Raw genomic sequence first — 25,337 nt, forward strand, 5'->3', positions numbered from 1 at the left:
CATTAGCTAAAGTGGTGCTTCAGGTTAAGAACAGTTTCAGGTTAAGAACGGACCTCCAGAACGAATTAAGTTCTTAACCCAAGGTACCACGTTAGTTAGTTAGTTAGTTAGTTAGTTAGTTAGTTAGTTAGTATACCACCCTTCATCTGCAGATCTTAGGGAAGTTCCCAACATACAAATACAATGTAAAAGCAGAAAATGCAAGATAAAAGCAAGAACAAAAAAACCACAAACAAACAAACAAACAAACCAAAACACCCTCCCCACAGTGCCTCCCACAAACACTTTAAAAAGTGGTATAAGATATTAATAAGCCAAAGGCCTGATTGAAGAGGAGCATTTTTGTCTGGCAAAAATGTCTGGGGACCGGCCTCGGCTCAGCCATTTTTGGCTCAGCTAAGATTAGCAAGTTACGCTGGTGTATCTTCAGCTGAGCCAGAGCTGGAGACTTAATGCCAGCAGAGGCGGGAATCAGCCAATTGAGCCAGAGGTCCACTCCATCCTCAGCTGCTTATCCTGGTGGATCATGCCATGACGTTACCAGATAAGTTTATTACTTGATGTAATTCAATGACTTCACTTACTGATTCTTGACTTACTCCATTGTTATGCTTGCGTTCGTTGTTTCCAGTTTATGTTAACTTGCATTCATTATATGCCTTGCTCTCCTTAGCATACAGTACAATTTACCCCATGTTCTGGTATCATTCAGCTATAGATTTCCAACTGCCAGATGCAAATGGTGCCAAGTGGAAATAAGGAAATGCATAGTGTAATAATGTCAGAATATGAGGCAAGTTGTGCCATAGTTCGGTGACACAACACTTGCTTTCCGCCAAGAAGTTGTGTTACAGATGAGAGAGAGGAACTTGGTACTTTATGAGAATTCATGGCCATTGCAATTTTAATGTTACAGTGGTACCTCGGGTTACATACGCTTCAGGTTACAGAAATAGTACCTCGGGTTAAGAACTTTGCTTCAGGATGAGAACAGAAATCGTGTTCTGGCGGCACGGCGGCAGTGGGAGGCCCCATTAGCTAAAGTGGTGCTTCAGGTTAAGAACAGTTTCAGGTTAAGAACAGACCTCCAGAACAAATTAAGTACTTAACCTGAGGTACCACTGTACTTCCACCTTATGTATTGATCGGGCACTGCACAAAATTCCCTCTTTCTCCTATTTTTGTTGTGCATATTCCCCATGACTTTCTGTGAACATCCACTAGAATGTATGCACATTCCCCTTTCAACTTCTATTAACCCATATATAGCACACTTGTTTTTTGCTAAAAGGAAGAAAAGGAGAAAATCAAAAGCACTGTAAATCAATTAAATTCATAGTTGACAGATGTAGCATTATATAATGAAAATTGAGTATCATAATGAGGCAGAGGCTGTTTTTTCTTAACCTATGTTTGATCAGGAATATAAATGATTGTACCAGGGGCTGACAAGTAATTACTTGTTTAGTTCAAAGCTACTACTCAATTATAGAATGCTCTGCTTTGACCTATGATCATTATTTTTAAATAATGCATTAATTGATTCAATGACTTCATATCTTGACAGGAGAAAGATGGTAATTTAACACACACAAAATACAAAAAAACAAAACTGGTTCATAAATCATATCCTGATTGTTAATCCTAAAGAGCACACTCAGACAAAGAGAGAAACACCTAAATCTCATTCAAATAAATGTAATTAAAATACACTTGTATGCCTTTCAAATGCAGTTTATTTCAATGGTATTGTATTAGTCTGGCACAGTTGGCTGAGTATCCATGCAGATCTGTTCCAGCAATGTTAAAATTACCTACATCTAAGATGACAGGAGCCGCCAAAGTTAAATTCCAGGAAACAGGCTTCTATGATATTAGATGTGGGTTAGTTGAGATCCGTCTAAAATCCAAGACAGAGTATTCAGGAGAATTCCAATAGAAAACTTGTTCATGTAAAAAGAAGAAGAAAAGGAAAAGCAGGTGTGCGTTTAAAAATGAAATAGTGAAGTCCGAACTTCATTCAAGAATAATTAAAGAATAAAGATAATTAAAGATAATTAAAGAATAAAGAAGCAGAGAAGGAAAGTGACCTATTAAAAATCAAATCTATTAAAAGCTGTCCATAGGTCAAAGACAGAAAATGCTATCTCTGGTAAAAATCACAAGGAACAGCTCAGCTCTGATAAGGGAGAAGTAAAATCTCCCCAAAGTTTAATTGGAGCTGGACAAAAAGTAAGTGAAAAGCTCATAATCCCCTGTAAAACTATTGCAATCAAAAATAATGAAATCTACAAGCAAGATTTTTATGTGTGTGGGGGTTTGTCTTCTACTGTAGAGGTAAGTTATGGCAGCATGTATGTAGGCTGTGTTTTCAGTAACACTTTCCCCCACCCAAAATAATAGCTATTATGACAAACAGCATATAAAAACCTCAAACAGAAGATTGTTTCCACTTTAATTTGTGAGATATTGGAAGGTACCAAGTAGGGATGGGGAGAAATTCACTTTTGTTTTAATGAGAAACTACTTAATATGTACTTCAATGAAGAAGAAGAAGAATTTATAATAATCATTTTATCACTTATACCCTGCCCTCCTGACTGGGTTTCCCAAGCCATAATCATTCCAAAATATAGATGCCCTTTGAAATTCACACTTATGTAGATTTTGTGATGTAGATTTTGTGTTTCTGGAGAACTAAACAATGTTTGTTACAAATGAATATATTAGGAGAAAGTATTGTGTTAGTGAAGATAACACAACATTGTATTGCGGAAAATGGTTTTTCGCAAACAAGCACATTAGTCAAAATTACATACAAAATGGGGTTATTGGGAGAAAGTCACACTAAAATGCTGACAAAAATGTAATGGGATAACAACAACAACAACAACAACAACAACAACAACAACAACAACAACAACAACAACAACAACAACGGCTTGCAGAAATGTGGAGAACTGAATTTAAGGTAGGGAAAATGAGAACCTAAGAGAACTGAATTTCTCTGGCTGCAGCTGCAAAAAGAGGAAGAAGAAGAGGCAAAGCACCCAACTGATTAATTCTCAGTTACTGAGACAAGTGACACTCACAGAACTGTCCATTTCTGGTATGGAGTTACTGGTGTTCCAGAGTGACAGGGTGGAAATGTTTGTTTTTCAGCAGATGAGCTGAAATGGAGGCATAAGCAAGAATGGACTGACTGAAAATAGAAGCTGGGCTTTTCACTGTCAATGAGCGTGAACCGCACACAAATGTATAATTTTTCCTTGGCAGAGGATGTCAAGATACAGTCCTTGACCTTTTTAAAATGCTTACTTTATTAAGCAATCATATCTCCTGCCTGATACCTCAGTCATAAGAAAAAGCAAATGCCATTGTCTTGTATGTGCCAGGGATTGAAGCTATTGTGGAACAAAGATTTGACAGAGATCAGAAGGCCAAAATCAACTTAAATCTAGAATAGAATAGCAGGGAATATTAGCTAATAACAAGGCTTGCAGTGAGCCCCAGCTGTTCCTGTCATAAAGAGAAGCAGTTCCCTCTGTGCTAAAGACATTTAAACTTTGGGAAATAGAAATTGTATTCAATAGAAAATGATTAAATAAAAGCTCTGGTTTAATCTAATTTGTATTTAAACTTCTGAAACCTATAACGTCACTATACATTTGCAAAAAAAAGTTATATCTGGTCTGCAATTCTATACACACATTGGACTAAGAAAATAATCAGAGCCTGCTGGATTATGCCAACAGCATCCTTTTCTTACAGTGGCCAGCCTATGGGAAGCCTTGAAGCAGAACCTGTGCTCAACAACACTCTCCCTACTTGTGATTCCCAACAACTAGCATTCAGAGATATAGTGCCTCTCACAGTGGAGATAGAACATACACATTGGTAGTATTATTCTCCATGAAATTGTTTAAGTCCTCTTCTGAAGCCACCCAAGTTGAACATCACTACTTCTTGTGGCAGCGGATTCCATAGTTCAGCTATGCACGCTATGAAGAAGTAACGTATTTTCCAGCATATAAGACGACCCCATGTATAAGATGACCCCTAATTTTTGAGCCCAAAATTAAGAAAGAAATAATTGCAACATTGTGTGTGTAAGACGACCTCCAATTCTAAACTTGGGGGGGAAATATAGTCATATAGACGGAAAAATACAGTATTTTCTTCTGTCTGTCCTGAATCTTCCAACATTCAGCTTCATTTGTTGACCACACATTCTAGTGTTATGACAGAGGTTGAAAGCTTTTCTCTACTTTCTCTAGGCTTTGCATAATTTTATATACTTCTATGATGTCTCCTGTTAACTCACATTTTATCTAAACTAAAAAGCCCCAAATGTTTTAACCTTTCTTCTTAGTTAAGTTGCTCCATCCCATCAATAATTTTGGTTGACCTTTTCTGAACCTTTTCCAGCTCTACATCTAGACATGCGTTCATTTATTTAAAGCCTTTTAAACCTGATATTCAGCTGAAAACACTTAGTGTCCCTGCATTCAGGTTTATAATTTAAAGGACATGGTAGAAAAGGAAAGGGGGAGAGGGAGGGAGGAGAAGCTGGACAGGCAGAAGCAAACTCAGCCAGTTCTTACGAAGTTCTAATAATGACTAACTGATAGGGAATCAGTTCACAAACCTGATGGAATAGCTACTGGTAAATAACAGATAAGGGAAATGAACCATAGCTAATGTTTAAGCAGAACCAATGGACTGGCCCTGATTCCCTTTTTTCCCTCTGTTGCAGCTTGATGGATTGGCCGCCGCTGTTTTCACAGTTAGGGCCAGAGTCAGCCCATCTAAGATTGCGCTATCGGGGACAAGTGATATACTGACTGTACATGCTATCAAAAAGTTTGGCTACATCAGATTGGAGTGAGGCCTAACTTGAAATTGGATTTTACTACTATTACTACTGCTGCAGAGCCCTTCTTGTCAGGGCTGCAGTTTTCAAACTACAAACTTCATGATTCCTGGCAACAATATCCTCTTGGAAGTTCTCCTGCATGGGGGTAAGATAAGGCAGGGAAGAAAGACTATACACTTCACTCATTTGGGCTTTTCAAGTTTCACTTGAATGACTGAAAAATTATTTGAGAGTTGTGTCATCCCCCAGAATTGTTTGGTTGGTAGAGGGGAGTGCTTATTGCAGATATTTATATGGCACAGCTTGAAGCGACTGGGCGCATAAAAACTAACTCCTTTTGAAAATAAAACATTGTCAAGGCCCATTAGATATTATTCAAAACTTTACTTGTAGAACTTTCTTTTAAGCAAAACAAAAAACATCAAAGATACATCCAAATAAGTTCATACATAAGTTATTGTGCTGTCCAGCATTGGCTCAGCATCTTAGAAATAAAAGATAATTCCAAGCAAAGGTCTCACTCCTTACATCTTCCATTTTGCCTGGAGTTGTTTTCCTGGAGAGCCATTTACACATCCATGCTTCCACAGAGCTTGAGAACATTTCAAAATGGAAATTTGCAACCAAATACCTTTGTCACCTGATCTAAGGTTAAACACTCACATGTTAGCTAGCAGAAAACAACAGTTGTTAATTATCAACCCATCAAGGAATTCACTTCGTATACTTCAGTGGAATTTCCCCATGTTAAAGCCTTTTGTAATACACCTTTAGGCATTCCCCATTTTAGCGTCAAATAAACAATTATACTTAACAGAGCTCATGCCTCACTGGTTACTCATTCTAAACAAAAACAACACGAAAAAACCTACCTTGAACCACCAAAGCAAAGTCCAGTTTTCTTAAGTGCTTGAAACTCAACAGTACTGCCACAGCTGAAAAACCTATGCAAAACTCTTTAAATGCAAACATTTTCTTTCCAAGTATTTATCTATTTTGCTTTCAGCAGTTCAGACTTAGCATATGTCTCTTTTAAGAACACCAGAGAAGCAAATTAAAGTTATTTGTGTGGCAGATGAAAGCTTAAAATACAGTAAGTTGATAAATTGCCTGTGTTGTGACCACTCTTCTTATCTTGTTTCTATTAATAGAAAAGCTTTTGTAAGTGGAGGGAAATGTTGTTTTCAATACGATCCCAAGACCATCCTGCCCACATAATAGCAACTATACACATGTGGGGAAAATTTAAAGGCATGCTCAATATCACATTTAGGCTGGAAATTAGCACCAGAGACTGTCTCTGGAGCAATAGGCTGATGTTGCCTACTTCAGCCATGCACCTAGTTGAATATACTTCCACCAAATTTTACAGAAACCACTGAAAAGAAACTCTATTCGCATTTGCAAAACCCCACCCATTTCATCTGTGCAGTCTATTCCAGCTTCATTTTCTTGCTCACAGTCAAATGTGATGGCGCCTCAGTTACTGAAATCAAGATGCTGACCTTATTGAATTCCTCATCCATAGACAAAGGCCATTGTGTACCCAAATGAAGATAATTTTGGTGGTCAGTCTAAACCCCAGTAGAGTCAATAACACATACGTTTCCCCCAGTTTGTGTCCTACTCTATTCTGTCCTTTCCTATATTGTGTCCCCCAAACAGTCTAAAGGTCAAACAATGCATGTCTCTTTATTTTCATATATTCATTACAGGTGCATAGAGGCCTGATTGTTAGCATGATTGCAGTGCATGGGCAAGGGAGATTTATACATTTGCTTATAAAATATGGCTCTTTTGTGAGGTATTATTGAGTTTTTGCTTTTATTTTTATTTTGTATACTGTGATCATTTTATGTGAACCACCCTGAGACCTCTGGGTATAGGGCGGTATATAAATTCAAATAATATTAATAATAATATCTTAATCTTTCACATATTTAAAAATGTGCTCACGGTGGAAGGTTTTGTTTTCTATAGAGCATCTAAGAGTTCACTGTGCATATGGTGTTATGTGAAATGCTAAGTTTGAAATACTAAGCATCTGTTGGTAGCTGTCAGGTGTCAGTTACTTAGTTGCAAAAAACTGGATTCAGAAGCTGGGTTCCTTTTATACCGTGTTAAAGGATTGTAAAAAATTCACTTCTGATGGGCTAGCTGGGTAGAAATCTGTGAACTGCCCAGAGATCTTATGATGAACAGCATCATCATCATCAATTCTTGATCACTCATTGCAAAGGAGAAGTGGTCTGATGAGGTGAGAGAATTATATGCCACAAATCTAACTGATTGAAGGGTAATCTGGCTGGAATACAATACACCAGTTGAGCTACTTCTGTTAAGGGTCTGAGGATACTAACCTTTGAGAGAAGGTTGAAGCTGAGACCGGTGGTGGACTGGCAACAGGCTATGGGAGAGGCTAAGGAGAAGCCTGGATGTATTGTTCACCCCTTCAGCAGAAAATTGATATTGAAACTAACAGGGCAGCAAGGAAGAGTTCAGCAAAGTGCTTCTCTGGAGCTGCACAGAAAGAACCTGCAAAAACAATGAAGAACATTATAAAAACAACAACTTGTAGATGCATTTGCTGTCTATGGGCAGTCCGGTCTCTGATTGTTCATACAGCTTGCACACAGCTTGTATGCACTTGTGTTCTGTGCAGAAGGTTAGATCATTGCATGGGTGTTGAGAGTACAGGCAGTGGGTGTAATAATGCTTTCCCCTCCCCCACCTTCACACATTCAATATACCGTACCTGAATTTTGAATGGTTAAGGAGGGCTATATTTTGTAATGCAAAACCCATCTCTACCCCACTGTGCTCAGTTTCAAAGGACCAAAATAATAAATTGTGATTTGACGTTCAACATGTGATGCTTTACTAGTAGTGAAAGTTCCTTTTCTTACAGCAGATGAATAGTGTTATATGTTTAGCAAGCTGCTTTAAAATGATCTGGCTTCACCCTATGTAATCAAGCTTCTATTTTACAAATACAGTACTTTACTTCAGAGTCCACAATTACCAGCTGCATTAGGGGCTGTCAGCTTATGTACATCATTCCACTCTAATGTCAACAATTTCTCTGGGAGCACTTTTGCTGTGACAAATCAGGACTGTTTCCCGTCATTTTGGCTTAGGAGTTTTGAAGCTATTGCTCTAATTTGATCTTGCAATTGAAAGTGCATCTTTCCTTAAGGGCTAATGAGTTTAGAGTCCAGTTTGGAAGCAGAATGCTCATTTGACATGCAATTAAATGTTTATCCTTATAACTTCAGTGCAGCTTTGAAAATAAATATTGATGAAAATGTGAAGCCTACAGGCCAAGGTGACCTGCCAATTAAGCAGAAGGGGGGGGGGGATAAGGGAAGGGAGGGAACATAGCATATTTTACATAAAATTATACCAGTCCAAGAAAAACAATTCCCTCCCTTCCCCACTAGTCCTAGCAACTTCTTTGGTCTGCTCTAATTTCGTTAAAGTGACCACATAATGTTGCATGCAATTGATTTTCAGTGAATCATCTCCTAGAGCTTAAAAATAATCTATACTGGAGGGTCCTATTGAACTCAAGGTGTCTCAGTGGATATTGACTTAAAGTTCCTACGTTATGGAAGGATGCATTTAGCACCTAAGTCTACTGACGTCGATACAGTTTCTTGGTTGAAAAGCATATTATGATCATAGCCTAAGGATGAAATTCTGCAACGTCTAAGTTTAATCACTTTGCTGAAATTTCTGGCAGTAAGTGGATGGAATATTGCAAGTAGAGTTGCCACAGAAATTAGGCTGTCGGTGATGTTCAAACTGACTTGGGGGATTTCTTCTCAGGTGATGCTTTTTGAGAGAAAGCCAGAAGCGTTTTGATGACACTAGCCAAATTTATCAGAACCGCAGCAATTCCTAAAGTTTCACCAAATTCTGCTGATTTTTTTGTAAAAACAAAAACAAGACCTTAAACATGCAATGTATAACCATCTTCCTTAGAGGAAATGGGTCAGTGCTTTAATTAAGAGTTGAAAGTTCCTCATGATGAAAAATATGTTTTCTGGACAAAAGTGAATCGCATAAATGTAGAAGAGCAATTTCAGCCAGCTCATTATTTGATTTCAGTGATTGTAGATACATAAAAATACCTGACTCATGCCTAGTCATTTATAATTGGCTATGCCCAGAAAAACCAATTGCTGCTAAGGTTTTTCTGGAGATTGTGAAACAGTATTTTTAGAAGTGCTGCTTACTAAATGTTACTTTGTGAATGATGAGAACATTTGAAAGTGATTATAAACATATAGGAAGCATTCATTCATCAGTAAAGCCCAGCTGTACTCCAGGAGGAGCAAAACAAATGTGAGTCTGCAATCAAGGAATATTTGAGAGCCAGCAAGGTATATTGGCTGGTGCCAGACTTTGACCAAGGATACTTAGCCTCAAATCTTTGCTCAGTTGCAAATCTTACTGCTTTGCCATTTTCCCCAAACCATATCCACCCACTCAACAGCTGTTTTGTTATGTATTTTGTGTTCTCATGTTGTATTTTTTTATGTTGTGAACCGCCCTGTGATTGTTGGATGAAGCATGGTATACAAATTTGAAGAAGGAGGAGGAGGAGGAGGAGGAGGAGGAGGAGGAGGAGGAGGAGGAGTAGTAGTAGTAGTTTTTACTCTCCTGGCCAGAACAGCCTCTTAAACAAGGAGCAACCATTTTGCAGTCCCGAAACAAAACACAAATGATCTGGAATGATTTCATTCTGTAATTTTTTAGAATCTCATGATGTGATAATATCCATTATTTTTAAAATAAAATAAAAAAAGAAGAGACAAATTTATGAAGGCTACGTTTATCATTGGCTGTTAGCCATGCTTTGTAAATGAAACATCTGAGCATCATATGGTGAAAAACAACAGTGGATGGCCTTCATGCCCTGTTTGTGATCTTGCAGCGGCATCTCAGTAGTCACTGGTGGGAGCATAAGGCTGGACTAGATGGAACTCTTGTGTGATCCAATGAGGCAAGCCCCTGAGTTCTTATGATCACATTATTGTTTACCATCTTTATGAAAGGGCAGAGGAACAGAAGAATCCAACTGCAAAGGAGGAAGGCTTATGGCAGGCTACCAAAGCATCTGCTAACCATTATGTAAGATAGTTCTCCCATGATATGCTGCATGTGTCACATGGTTCCTTTGTTGCCATGGCAATTACTTCTGGCATCTTTTGCTACCAGTGCCACCAGACTTTCACGAGTAGCTCTGTGCAGGTGAGACAGAAAGACTACGGGCACCCTGTCATACTGTTGTTTATTTAAAAAAGGAACAGAAATATATCATGAAAAAATAGGCCATCTTATATATTTTTGTTATAGATGAGGATTTCTTTTCTCTCTCTTTTTTTAAAGCAGTTTGCAAGGGGCTTGCAATATGGTATCAGAGGACCATATGGAGTGCCAGTTATGTTATCTCTTGGTGCTTGGCTTTTTAAATCTCAACAGGTGCAAAACTGGAAGTCTTCCAGGACAGAGATGAGATTTTTGTCAAAGGAGAAATCATGGGATATGATGGAAGACACACACAATCACTGACGGCTTATGCTTGCTGAAATTTCTCTTTTTTCACCATGCCAATTCAGTTTTTCATGCTGACTCTTAGTGAATGTTCCAATTGCCCATCAGGTGGTGATAGGCAGAGAGAATGTCTGTGGAGCTGTCAAAACGGCTGTGGTTAGAGACTCTGTGGGCACATATTTTCCTCTAAGTATGGCAGTTGACAACTCCCAGTATTATAGGCTTCAAATCTGAATGAAATTGAATTTCTTGGTTGAAATTGGTTTTGCTCTTATTCAGAACAAGGTGGTAGATTGAGAATTCTAGAGTGTACCACTTCAAACAACAGACAAGGAGGTCATGTTTCCAAATGCCCCCCCACCCCCATGTAATATCTCCCTGCACAGAACAAACTAGCAAATTAAGGAGAGGGAAACACTAAGTCCCTTTCTGCAGGTGTGCCTGTTTTTTAACACACAAGGATGTATTTGAAAAACCCCACTACACATACCTGTACCCTGAAAGTACAATCCAGAATTGTGTCACTTGACTCATTTACTTAATATGTAGATGAACCAATGATTATGAGACTTCATTCTTATGGAGAAAAGTCCATTTTAAACTATGCAGCAATAATGCGGGAAAATTTTCTCCACGCCAGTGCATTAAAAAAAATAAATGGAAATTTGTAAAAACATGGAGGAATCACTGCATATGAGCGTCGATAATAACACTGATGAATTTGAGCCTCACTTTTCACTTAGCAACACCCCTAAGTGCTTATAGGTTAACGATAAAGTATATTTTGGCAGGCTTCAACTCTTCCATGCTAATGCACAGTTGGAGGGCTCTCAGTTGTGGATTCATTGGCTGCTATGTATCTACTGTTAGTTTCTGTTTGCCACTGTGCAGCTGCTTAGAGTCACAAGACTCTGTTTACATTCCAGACACATTCCATACTTTTGGAAGTCTCACGGGAGATGGATGTGACGTTACTGGTTTCCTGTTCCTTTGTTTGTTCAGTTGTTCTCTGCTTTCATAGAGAGACGATGTATTTTTCTTTGCTGTCTGCGTAGTTAGAAATAAAACTCTTTAGCCATGTAGCCATAAATCTCATCACTTCCGTGTGCTGCTTTGATTCTCTGCTGGATGGGAATGTGCCTGAGGCCTCATCAAAGACTCAAGCCGTTAATCACGTCGGGAGACGATTCTGAAGGACTCGGCCAGAGGAAAATGAGCTTTATCAGCTTGGCCGAGCAGAGATCCCAACATTTACCTGCCCTACACTTGCCATTATATATGGTACAATGACCAGAGGTTCCGCATCCCTGCTCCAGTCTGATGTGCTGTCCAGAAATCTACCATCAGCCTTCCCCAATGTGGTGCCCTCCAGAAGTTTTGGACTACATTTGGAATCAACACCAGCCATTGTCCGTGCTGCACAAGTATTAACATTGGAAGAGGATTAGCATCATGGCTGTTGTAAATTTGGCCAGAAAAGCCAGAAAAGAAGCATTGGCAACCTGAGCTTCTTCTTCCCATGCGACTTCTGCACTGTGTGGTGTAGCACTTGCAAGAGTCGTCTACTTGCTACAGGCAGACAAGCATATCTTAGGAAACTATAGGTAACTGAAGAGATCTTAGTTTGTCTGACGTCACCACAAATGGTTTGCATACACCCCCATAAGGCTCATTCATAGTTTGACTTACTAAACCAAGAGATGATAATCCAGATTAGTCCACATGTTTGATTTGTGAACTATAGATTGTGTTTTGGGAACTCGCATCTCATTGTGGCTGTCTGAAGAGGTTGGTAATGAAGACAACCACAAATCATCCACAATCCCCACCACGCTTTTATATAATATATGAACTGTCACCTAGACAAATTGTAGAATGGCTTTGAATTAAAAAAAATTCCAATGATATTCTGGGCCTGAAGGAGAAATGTTCAAGATAGGGTGTTGCTTTTTCACATTTCTAGCTTTAGGATACAATGAATCTTGTCATGTTAATGTTGTTTTGCTGCTTATTACAGGGACCTTTGTTTTTTCCTGGCATTACATTACATGCAGGATGCAACAGCAGCCAGTTCAGAGAATAACCCTCTCTCCATATGAGCCATTTCTTCAGTCAAGGCTAAAATTAAAATAGCACAGGGGTATTGGTTAAAGCACGAAGCAGATGGAAATGCCTGACTTTTATTGTATTTAACTCGTTAAATAAATCATTTGGAACAATTTTATGGTACAAGTCACTTGCTCATATAACTGTGAGAGTGCAAAATAGCTTTCTTTGTGCTCTCTCTTCCCTTTCTTCCCCTTCAGATTTTATTAGGCAGGGCAGCAAGGTATTGGAGAGGGGTAGAGGATTATACATAAATCTTCTAGGTATATTCAAGATTAAAATGCCACAATTGTGTATTGTTGTAGTTCCTTTTTAATACTTCCAAGTAACTTCTGTGATTTAACAATGAAAGTCAAAACAGATATATATATGTGTGTGTGTGTGTGTGTGTGTGTGTGTGTGTGTAAGGAAAGAATGGAATATTTCTAGCTTAGCATGCATAGTTTATATTCATATTTTATATTTGGGAAATTGTGGCAATGCAGATGTTGCTCCCAATATGTTGTTTAGAAAGGAGATTCCAACTAAACATCAGGGAAAACTTTCTGACAGTAAGAGGTGTTTGACAGTGCAACAATCTCCCTGTGGCGGTGGTGGGTTCTCCTTCCTTGGAGGTTTTTAAGCAGATGTTGGATGGTCATATGTCATGGATGCTTTAGCTGAGATTCCTGCAGTGCAGGGGGTTGGACTAGTTGATCCACTTCCGACTCTACAATTCTATGATTCTATTATCAGCTCCTGTCATCACGGTCATTTGGGCATTATAGCACATGCCTCCTGGTAGGAGAGGTGGCATAGTGAAGGCAAGGCTTTACCCCTTTCATTGTTAATTCTGATGTACCCCAGTATGTCTCAACTAGGGCCAGGGCCTTTTCAGTACTGGCCCCGACTTGGTAGAACACTCTGTCACAAGAGACTAGGGCCCTGTGGGACTTGACATCTTTCCACAAGGCCTGCAAGACAGAGCTGTTCCGCCTGGCCTTTGGTTTGGACTCAGTCTGACCCTTATGTTTCCCTCCCCTTATGAACTATGGGTTACTATTAAAATGAGGCTGTATTTTAAATTGTATTTTAACCCGTATTTTAAATAGTCCCCCCCCCCTCCCATATTATGTTTTTATTGTGATTTTACTGGTGTTAGCCGCCCTGAGCCTGGCTCTGGCCGGGGATGGTGGGGTATAAATAAAGAATTATTATTATTATTATTATTATTATTATTATTATTATTATTATTATTATTATTATTATTTCCAACTGTATGAGCCTCTCTTTATTCAGGAACCCCCAAAAAAGTAGGCTTGGTGATCCAGAGGAAGCTTAGCAGACAATTTATTTAGCCATGCATTCATTTTTAAATATTCATGCCCCATTGTTCTACATTTAAAACATCCAAGATAGCTAACAGGCTAAATGATAACAATCATTAAAACACAAATTGTCATCATCATTATCATGCAGAAAAAAACAAACACAGCAGAACAGACTCTGCAAGCCCAACCGAGATAACTGCAGAATCACCATTAAACATAACTGAGAAAAAGATGAACAGGTTAGAGTTTGGGAATGTTTCTCTCTCTCTCTCCCCCACACATACATCTATTCTCTCCTAGCTGCTTCTGCAGTTTGGGCTGGGAATGAGTCACCCAAACTGTTTCAAAACTCCCAGTGCTTTACAAACAGGCATATGGTTGCTTCACATATCCCGTGGCTTTCAAACTTTTAAAATAAAAGAGTATTTTTCATGTTTAGGTATCACCTAGGTACCACTTACCCTCCATGCATAAACCATCCATGTGGACAGCTAACAAGAGAAGAGGTATTTGTACAACCAGTATGAATTTCTAGGCTTTCCTTAAAATATTTACAAAGAACTACATTTTCTTCCTGCTTAATTGTATTTATCTTGGTTAGTAGGTCTCACCTGACTTTTCCAAAGGAAACATTCATAGGTTTACATGGCTTCCCAGCAGGACATCCTTCTTTAAAATCTAAGCTGTATAATGTAATATTTTATACACAGCTCAAGATAAGGAAGTATGAAATAATCTGGTTTATTTATTTATTTGTGGCAAAATTAATAAATGTTTTTTTCCCCCTAGGTTAACGGGATTTCACCTCCCTCCACCTATTACCAGTACAAAATCTGTATTTTCGCTACGATTGACCAGTGACTTTGCAGTGAGTGCCCATGGATTTAAAGTATATTATGAAGGTAAGATAATACAATCAATACACATGCTAGAACTGCATCAGATACCCTTCAGTAAAAAAAAAAGGGGGGGGGGAGTAATGTAGCAACTAGCAATTTTAGTGCAGCGCTTTGTCTCTCGGATTCAACAGAAGACAAGCAAGGGCAATTGTTTGGGCAAATGAGGGCAAATGACAGTAAGGGCAAATTTAAGACAACATTTTCTTTCTCAGTCATATGGATAACTGCACCCCATGCAGCTAACAAGCTCACAATCAGGGAAGAGAATTTGAAAGCCTACACACACACTTTGATGAAACAGGGGATAGTATTTAACTTAGTTATACTCAGCGACGCAAGTGGCACTGTGGTCTAAACTACAAAGCCTAGGGCTTGCTGATCAGAAGGTTGGTGGTTTGATTCCCTGTGATGGGGTGAGCTCCCATTGCTCGGTCCCTTCTCCTGCCAACCTAGCAGTTCGAAAGCACGTCAAAGTACAAGTAGATAAATAGGTACAGCTCCAGCAGGAAGGTAAACAGCGTTTCCGTGCGCTGCTCTGGCTCGCCAGAAGCGGCTTAGTCATGCTGGCCACATGACCCGGAAGCTGTATGCCGGATCCCTCGGCCAGTAAAGCAAGATGAGCACCGCAACCCCAGAGTCATCCACGACTGGACCTAACGGTCAGGGGTCCATTTACCTTTACCTTTAAGTTATACTCAGACCATTGACATTAATTGGCCTAATTTAGTTTGCTGAAGAACCATTGACTCTTGGGGTATATGCCCTTCCTGAAGCAAAGGTCAAGATCTGGCCATTGCTGGGGTGGGAAACTGTCCAACATGCTGCTTGAATTCCAAACTGGAAGAGAGTCAGGATAATATATGTAATAAACAAACAAACAAAGGAGCTCTTTGGAAAGCCAAGTGCCTCTCATGCTTAAATCATTTTATTCTTTTAAGCTAACATGTGATTACTGCACATATCCATCTATGAGACATAGCAGCTTGTCCACCCTATCCCTAGAAGAGAATTTAGTCAGACATAATCCACTGTTCTTTACAGGCCTCTTTCAAATTAGATTAGTTCTGTAATAGAGTGAAATTAATTTCACTTTGATCCATCTTTTCCACTTCTAGTAGTCTAGTGATATGCAATGCAGCTTAGTCAGCACATGTGTGTTCAAGAGAGATATTACTGCTCAGGAGGAGAGCAAAATAGCAGCTTATAACACACAGCAGGAATCTCTGTGATTGCCATTCTATTTGGATAGCATGATATTCCTTTGTTCTTAGCGAGTCTCTTTCATTGTAATTAAACAGGTAGCAAGTACTGAATAGATTTCCATTTAACTTGTAAACAACTGTTCAACATTGTCAAGAAGCAGAGGAAATGAGTTAAAGAGCAGTCCTGCTGTAGGTTTTTGGGTCTTGTTCCTTCAAGCAAGAGATAAGGCATAAAGCACAGCTTTAATGTGACATTGTTTTCAGAAACCGCATTTACTTATATACCTCATCAAAGGACACTGTGGTATTCCAGTGACACCATCTGTTTGTTTGCTGTAATTGTTCTGCAGCAGGGATGTGAGGGACTCCCCCTTAGAATTTCGCCCATCATTTAAAACTCCCTTGAAATCCCACCATCAATGTCACTTTGAATTTCCTCTTCAGGTGAAATGTCATTGGCAGTTCTAATTAGGAGCAATTTGCAGGGGTAGTTCTAATTGAAGGGTCACTTCATCACCTTGCTAGGGTTCAGTGCCACAGTGAAGGTTGCTAGCTTATATGGCTATAAGACTCAAAATTTATGGAATATAGGTCTACCAATAGCTACACAGTAGGGAGGAACCTACTATGCAAAGGCAAAATACCTCAGGACACTGGGGAGGAAACAACAGGGCAACAACTACGTGCCCTCTTAGATGTATTTGGCTGGACACCCTGAACAGAGGGTTGTGCTAAACCTCAGGGTAGGGAACTTCTGGCCCAGGAGGCAATTGTGTCTCTCCAAATATGACCTTCAGGGATTTCCATACATAACACACCATCCCCAGCCAAATATTCTCTTCCTACCCCCCTCACCACCACTATGAGTTGTTTATCTTCCTGGCTGGAATATATCCTTCAATTCTGCCTTGCCTGGATGAAGCTGGGGGGGGGGGGGCGGGGAGAGAGAGAGAGAAATTGCTGGCTGTACAAGGGTATGGATAGATGGCCTCTGGAAGATTACCCAGAAGGTAATGTGGCCCTCAGGCATTAAAGGGGCCCCTATGCCTGTACTAGATCGACCCTTGGTCTTATCTATGAAGCCAATTTTCATATAAAATGTGAATTCTCATATTCTCTATATCACTTTTTATAGATATAACACAAAATTGCCATAGAAGGAATAAAAAATGATGGGAAGAAACCTCATTGATTTGTTATTTATAGTGCTTTTTAGATATAGTGGATATGTAGTAAATGGCTTTTTGTTATTTCATTGATCTTAGAAGGCCCTGAAATGGAGCCGGCAGGATTTGTGATGCTTTCTCTGCCTGTCAGAATTCTAGGTCATTGACGGAAGTTCATAGCTGCTTATGAGGCTGTAGAGAATGCAGTGATCATTTCGAATGTCTCTGTATCAAACAGTGTGTGCACAAATGAATAGATGAGGTTCAACAAGACTAGCAAATTTTCTCAAGGGGGGCAGGGGTTCACATATCCCATTCCTTCAGGTTTTAACCAGAGCTTCTTGTCATAAAAGTGCTACAACAATTTGAAGTAAGAGGTCGTCAGTGTGGGGTAGAGAGCAAGCTTCGCATGCAGATGTGGCCAGGTTCAGTTGTTGGTCATCTAGTGAGGAAGAACCAATCCTTTGCTAAGTAGACCAGTGGCTGTTCTTAATCTAATGCAGCTTCATATATCCATATGCTTTTGGTGGGGAGAATGAAGGCAGAGGGTGTCTAAGATCTGTTGGAAATTTCTTAAGAAAATACCAGGAAAAGTTTCCCATAATGCTCTCCGAAATCTGCAATGCCATTGATTCTGTAATGTTATGAAGGATCTGAAGCTGCTGTAATGAACTACTGAAGCATGTTGATCAAACATTATTCATATAATTAAAATGTACCAGGATACATTTCCCAGCTAGATATTTGTAAGTTGGTACTAAATATCCAAACAAATAGAGTCACTGAACTATGTTTTGACTGCCTATTAATGTTCAGAATTCTAACAAGAATAGAAAAGGCAAGTCTTAGAACAGTAGCCAGTTGTGCTTGACTATGTATGCATGAGCAATGTAGCAATGTGAATTAATTTTTTTGAGTAAAGTCCTTGTGGGACAAAATGAGCACTCATATATTGTGGTAACCTAATGCAGGTAGTTCCTAGTAAATATTCAAGAACGAATCTGCTTCACAAATTACAATGGATGTGTATAGATGAAAGAGTGGGATCATTTCCAATTCATGCCCAGATGAGAGAGTGGGATCACACCATACACATGTTCAGAATTTATTTATGAATAACATTTATAGTGTTTTAAGTCCACTCTTCAATGGCCAACTGGCATTCGCAGAGGGAGATATAAGAGAACATTAAAATGGCAATAAAGCAATAGTATAAGACAACTCTTCAATTAAGAAGAGAACGGAACATGTAGCTTGTCCATGGTGGTTAGACACAATAATTTTACCATTTCATTGCACCTGATGACCTTATGCCCAGGCAAAAATTAAAAAAAAATAATAATAATTTAAGGGTTGCTCAATAATTAAAGGGTTCCTCAGATGGACCAACGGATTGAGACAGCTTCCTATGTTCTTATGGCATAGGAATTGTTTTCTGAATTAGAGGATGGAATGGAGGATAGGAAACAGTAATTTAGATCCTTTGTCTCCTCAGAAAAGGTGTGCTCCACTGTGGAGTAGTTTGTACTGATTGGCTTTGGGACTTTGCCTAAACTTGTTGCCATTTTTTAGCATTCCTTTTGCAATCTGCATATTGTAAATGTATGCTTGCATGTATCAGCTATATCTATCTATCTATCATCTATCTATCTATCTATCTATCTATCTATCTATATCTATCTATCTATCTATCTATCTATCTATCTATCTATCATCTATCATCTATCTATATCTATCTATCTATCTATCTATCTATCTATCTATCTATCTATCTATCTATCATCTATCTATCTATCTATCTATCTATCTATCTATCCATCCAGTGCCGGATTTGCGTATAAGATAAACAAGCTATAGCTTGGGGCCCCACTCTGTTGGGGGCCCCAAAAAAATTTAAAGGAAAAAAGAAACTAGATGTACATTTCCAAAATATAAGATAAAAAACAAATAAAATAAAACCTACAAAGAGCAACAGTGTTTTGTGTTTTGTAGGCTCCTATGATGTAAGTAATGGACCCCGCCTGCTAGCCTGCTCCCTAAAATATCACTGGTTTGTTCATTTCTATATATAGGGTGTCTACATTCTGCATGTGCAAATGGCTTTAGATACCTATTAGGTCCATAAATTACCATATAGCATATATTCAACACAAAAAGCAGAAACAATTTGTTGTTGACAAAGGACAGCTGGAAATATAAAGGGACCCATTACCTTCAGTAGCTTAGGGCCTCATCAAACCTAAATCTGACCCTGTACCTACCTATCTATCTATCTATCTACACACAGAGAGAGAAAGAAACTGAAAATCAAGTCCACCCTGTCACTCAAAAGAAACTAAATCTGCAATGCCAAAGCCAATTTTCTGCACCCAATGGGGAACTTTTTGTTGCTGTTGTTGTGCCTCAGAAAATCAATACCAGGTTTGGTACCAGGTCTGTGCTTTAGCAGATTGCTAACAGACCAGTCATGTAATCAAAATAATTCCTCAGTGCTTCTTCAGGGAAATAATTATTTAGCTTTGGCAACATAAGGAGAATGGGAACAGCAAATGAGATGAAACTAGATGAAAAAGGATCAACTTCAGAGGGCTAAGATTACTAATGGGGGCTGAAAGCATCAATGGTGCTGTTATGAAGCAGCTGTAGGCAAAGTTCCCATTCATGGTTCTCTACCTGATTGGCATGTCTTGAAGGAAACACTATTCATCTGTAATTTTGGCATCTGGCCACAAAAATCCCACATACCTCATATGACACACTGCAGCCAAAAAATTAATTCAGCTAAGCTGCTTATCTGAGATCCTCACTGTGCACGTAGTGGCTGAAGTTGTCCAACTACTATTGATCTTATTTCCCAATGTTTTCTCTCCCCTGCCCCCGTTATGAAAGTAGCTTTACTTTTTAGAAATAAAACATGGAAACAAAAATTCTCATATAAAATAGTTTTCAAAGGGAGCAAACAGGGCAATGTATGACCTTAATCTATCAGTTAAGGAATGCAATGTTCTTGGAAAACCCAGCATCTACATTTGTTCATGCTGCAATTTATTTGTGTCCTAGTTAACTTCCATTCTGCTACCTTGTCTTACTTTTATATTGCTAAACCTTGTTATGTAATGGTCTCATGACTAGAACCGAAGAAATAAGCCTGATCTGATCTGTGAAGGAATGGTGGGTCAGAATATTTGAAAACACACAGAGTAATAAAGATGGGGAGCTCTCCACAGCTTTCCTTGGACTGATCCATAATTTTAGACTTGGGAGAATTTCCTGAGCCAATTCAAGAGTTTTGGGGGAAAATGGCCTCTTCTTTCATTCTATCTCCCAAGATCAGCTGAAAGAAATGGATTTATCAGGTATCCAGCATGATGAAGTGGTGGGACCCTGTCCCTTCTCTTTTCCTTGTGTGACTTCACTACTATTTCAACTTCTGCCCCTGATTTAAGAGAAGGGGAAGTGAAGAATTTCAAGGTTGACAAAGCTCACATCCCATTTTAAGATAGGTGCTTCAAGATTGCAAAGGTCACATCTCATTCTAAGACAGGTGTTCTGGCATATCTGCTGACTATACAATCCAGAGCAGCCTTCATCTTGTACTCTGTTATGGCCCAGGTTTGCACATAACACTAAACCATGGCTTAGTGCTGAGTAATGTTTCAAAAGGATGTCCAGGAGCAAAGCTGCTGTAATTTTTACTGTCCCCACATTCTTATGTGTTCATGCTTAGCTAAGGATTGACTTAGCTTTATGTGCAAAGTGGGCCATGTTCTGGGACAAATGGAGACTGAGAACAAACGCTGTAGGCAAAATGCCCTATGTTTTGCTGTACATGTAAATTCTGTTTAGTCTTGGCACTGAGCCAATCTTTGGTCTTTGGTGTATTTTCTTTTTCTCCCTGCAGTTGCTCAGTATAGAGTGTTCTTTTCTGATACTTCTCATGGTGTTGCCAATTTCATTAGTGCTTACTCAAGAGACCATGATACGAATGTGCTGAATATTAAACATCATTGTTTAATGTTTTATACTCACTGTGCGTTTTGAATAATGTGTCTATGGCAAATCCAGACTGTGTTGCTATCCCACATGCAGCCGTGACTAATATTGTAATATCAAAGACATAAGACTTAGCAGCAGATGTTGCTTTTCAAGATTTCTAACATCGCCATGCACAAGTCTTTAATTGTGATTTGTTCCCAATTGTGGGTATAAAGAGACAAGCCAACATATTTCAATCTATAAGTGATCTGTAACTGCATTAAGCAGAAATGAAGAACTTGTGGCCCTCCAGCATCTGGTTGGACTACAATTCCCATAATCCCTGACCATTATGATGGGTGGGGCTGATGGAAGTTGTAGTCCAGCAACATCTGAAAGACCACAGTTTCCCCATCCTTGGGAAAAGGGAACTACAGCTAACAGGTGAATGCTCTCCCTTTCCCAGGATGAGTACATGGGCATCCACAAGGGGGAGAGACAAAGCATAATCTCCAGATTTCCTCACCCCTTGTTTTGTTTTAAAAACATTTCTAGCTTCCATAGAACCTGAGATACGAGGCAAAAAGTACAGAAACTACTGTATATTGTACCACACTTTGTCAGAGCTGCTGGTGGGTGAATAGAGGTTTACTATTAACTGGCAATTCAAATATGTGGTGGTAACAGCAGGGAAACAGGGTCATACAAATAAGTAATTGGTGCAAGTGTTAAACTCGAGTGGGATACTAGCAGTCAATTCTAGATAAGCTGGTGACAGCAAGATGGAATTGTAGCAGTAGTAGCTACCAGAATCCTGAATATTGGGGGAGCCATGTGGAATAATAGAGGTTCATTGATACTGCCTCACTGACAGCACCTACAATCCTGTGCCCCAGGTCTATTAAATTTGGGTATATAGTTGAGCTAGGCAGGTTCAAGAATAATTTATATCTCTGGTCCCACAATAAATCTCTGGGAATGCTCAACCTAACTTTCACTTTACCCATACAGTAGCTGCTCAGTCTCTGACCTGTTTAACTAAGTACACTATACTACCCACTGCCTTGTGAGACATCTTTAGGAAGAGAAAAAGCTAAGGAGTAAACCCTACTCAAATCTGGAGTCCCTAAGACGGTTGGATGGCACCTTGTGCCTCCATCCAATAACTCATGCAGCCAAGCTGGTGCCAAACGTATTGCTCTGCTTTCCTTTGGAGCACATCAGCAAGGCCAAGAGGGAGGTATTGTCATCTGGGCAGTCCATGACCTCCACACACACTGCCCTGGCTTGGACGTTGGAGAGGTCACTTCAGTGCTTCAAAAAAAGTACAGCAAAAACAACGCAGGAGTTATGAGTTACTGGTCTCTTCAGCCACAGCAGGCGCTGAGATTTCCCTGCAGTTTGGCACGCTTCTACAGAGGCACACTCTCAAAACAGATGGATGCCAACAACCACTATTCAATCATGTTGTGAAATATTGGAGGCGAATTTTCCCTGGTGGCAGACGACAGAACCACGAGACTGGTGTAAAATACTCAAACAAGCGTTTTATTACGGCACTACAAACACAAAGCATGTGGGTGTTTTCTTTCTGCAGGCAAACTGCAACTTCTTCTCTCTTTATACACATCACCAGCTGTGCCTAATTAGCCTGGAAAACCACACCCATAACTCTTAGAAAATGTCCTTAAAGTTATCTGACCCTATTCTTGTTTCTTGATGAATGATACCTAACATGAGAGCTTGAACTGGGAAAGGAAACTGAGACTTGCACAGAAGCCCTTGCGCACTTATGCCTGTGCACTGGCTCCTGACTTTTGACCACTGAGGTGGAGTTCTAAGCATAGTTAGCTGAATTCGCACATAATTTTGAAGTCAGCAAACTTAATAAGACACTTCCAATCAAGGGGTGGGGGGCTTCAAAGCATGTTCAGCAGAATGAGCTTAGAATGTTCTTTCATGCCTTTGTGCTCAATGGGACAGTGCGGTGGATCTTAAGGGGGCTACTCTACTTCCAGACACCTACCTCTGACACTTCTGAGGAAAATTGCATGTGGAAGATATTGGAGGCTATTTACCTTCTAAACATTGGGAACCTCAGAAGAAGACAAAATAAGGTGTATTGCCTTCCAAATTAAATTGTGCTTTAGCTAATTAGACAGACAAGTTTGGGTACCCATCCATAATCTTTAGTATCAGATATTACTTCTTTTACATGATTGATGGTGAATCTGTTAGCTATCTTCTCATTAGCCAGTGACACTAAGTTCAGAGTGTTATATCCTGCATTGCCAAAACCAAATGTGCAAATAACGCATGACCCTGAGAGGCCAAGGCCATTAGACAGAATTCTGAAGCAAATCAAAGAGTTTATTTCATGGCTTGAGGCATAATATTTTCCCAAGCCATTAGCTCATAAGTGACAACATGATAGATCTAGTCAGTTTGTAACATTACACAGGGAATCAGAGGTGAGGAAAATGGGGAAAATAAGTTTATATATCATGTCAGAGTTCTTTTCTCTCTTAAAGTTTTTATTTTCTGTTTTGGAACACTTGGCCTAATAGATATTATATCCTGCTGGTACTGGGAATGCAAACTACATGGTTAATTGATTCATTAAAGCAGCAACCCTACTGTGTGGTCATTTTTAACCATGCCACACACACACAACCCTCTCCTTGGTTTTGAGGAGTTCCTTCTGGTGTAGATAAAATTGGATTGAGCCACATTAATGAAGTAGCAAAAGGATCACTGGCAAACAACCAACGTAGAATAAATTGAATATGACTGACAAAGTGAAGCAGGGGTGGCTAGTCTCTAGCCCTCCAATATGGCCAACATCCATGGGAGGTTGTAATAATAATAATAATAATAAATTTTATTTATATCCCGCCCTCCCCAGCCGAAGCCGGGCTCAGGGCGGCTAACAACAATCAACAATCAAACAATCAGATATTCACACATTCTAAAAATATTACATTATAAAAATCAATTAAAATCAAATTAATGGCAACTAATTAAGCAAGATTCTAAGCAGGTTGCCAGAGGAGGGAGTCAGGCTGCGCCCTGACCAAAGGCCTGGTGGAACAACTCTGTCTTGCAGGCCCTGCGGAAGGATGTCAGGTCCCGCAGGGCCCTAGTCTCTTGTGACAGAGCGTTCCACCAGATTGGAGCCGCAGCCGAGAAGGCCCTGGCTCTAGTTGAGGCAAACAACATCCAAAATATCATCTGTGGCATGAATGATTCCAAAGAACAGTCATCAGTGTCATCTGCCCAAGATCACACATCTCTTGTATCCTGCCTACAAACTGTTAGCACTCATCTTTCTTTGATTTCAACAGACCAGAATTCTCAGTAAGCTGTTGGATGGGTTTGAAGGAGGGTTAGACAAATTCATGGAGGAAAAAGCTACCAGTGGCAACTTGCTTTGTTGGCTCTGTTCAATCTCCACTAATGGAGGTAGCATGCCTCTGTATCTCATTTGCTGAGAGTCACTATTCTGGGGAGACTGCTGTCACACTCTGGTCTTGCTTGTGAGCCTCCTATAGGCATCTGGTTTGCTACTGTAGGCACAGAATATTGCCCAAAAATAAGCCTTTGACCTGGTCCAGCAGGGCTCTTCTTACGTTCTTATCTTCCCAGCCAGACCAGTTTTCCTTTGTTCCTCTTTAGCACATGGTGAGTGAGAAAACCATATCTTAGACCATGGCAAATAGTGGGTGGTGACAAACATTGTTGTTCTGCTTGCACACTTGTACTTGCCCATCCTCTTCCCTCCCTAGCAGTGCCCTACCCACGTACCCTCAAAATCTGCTCCAGAATGTTAGGGAACCTTTTGGAGCCAATTGAGGGCAGGGGGTAAAGAGGGGGAGGAGAAGAAAGAGGAGTCCCATTGTGAAAGCTGAACGTCATGCACACAGCCTTGGATAAAACTCTGGTCACTGAATACAAACAGTCTAAAATAAATGATCTTCTAAAAAGTTACTGTTCACACTATCACAAGAATATTTAAAGGTGCGAATGTATGGACTGGGGATTGTCAACTTTTGAATAGGCCCCTGTAAAGGTAAAGGTAAAGGTAAAGGGACCCCTGACCATTAGGTCCAGTCGTGACCGACTCTGGGGTTGCGGCGCTCATCTCGCTTTATTGGCCGAGGGAGCCGGCGTACAGCTTCCAGGTTATGTGGCCAGCATGACTAAGCCGCTTCTGGAAAACCAGAGCAGCGCACGGAAATGCCGTT

General features: G+C 39.8%; 1 protein-coding gene across 5 annotated transcripts in view; it reads left to right on the plus strand.

Moving 5' to 3' along the window:
- Positions 1–25,337, plus strand: part of CSMD3 (CUB and Sushi multiple domains 3) — a 574,504-nt gene that overhangs the window by 130,144 nt on the left and 419,023 nt on the right. For all 5 annotated transcript variants that reach the window (XM_081873886.1, XM_081873887.1, XM_081873888.1 and 2 more), the window contains exon 3: positions 14,641–14,753. In XM_081873886.1, coding sequence (XP_081730012.1) covers positions 14,641–14,753 — 113 coding nt within the window. The remainder of the gene's footprint in view (positions 1–14,640; positions 14,754–25,337) is intronic.

This window comes from Podarcis erhardii (assembly GCF_964252035.2).
Source record: "Podarcis erhardii genome assembly, chromosome: 8".
Taxonomy (NCBI): Eukaryota; Metazoa; Chordata; class Lepidosauria; order Squamata; family Lacertidae; genus Podarcis; species Podarcis erhardii.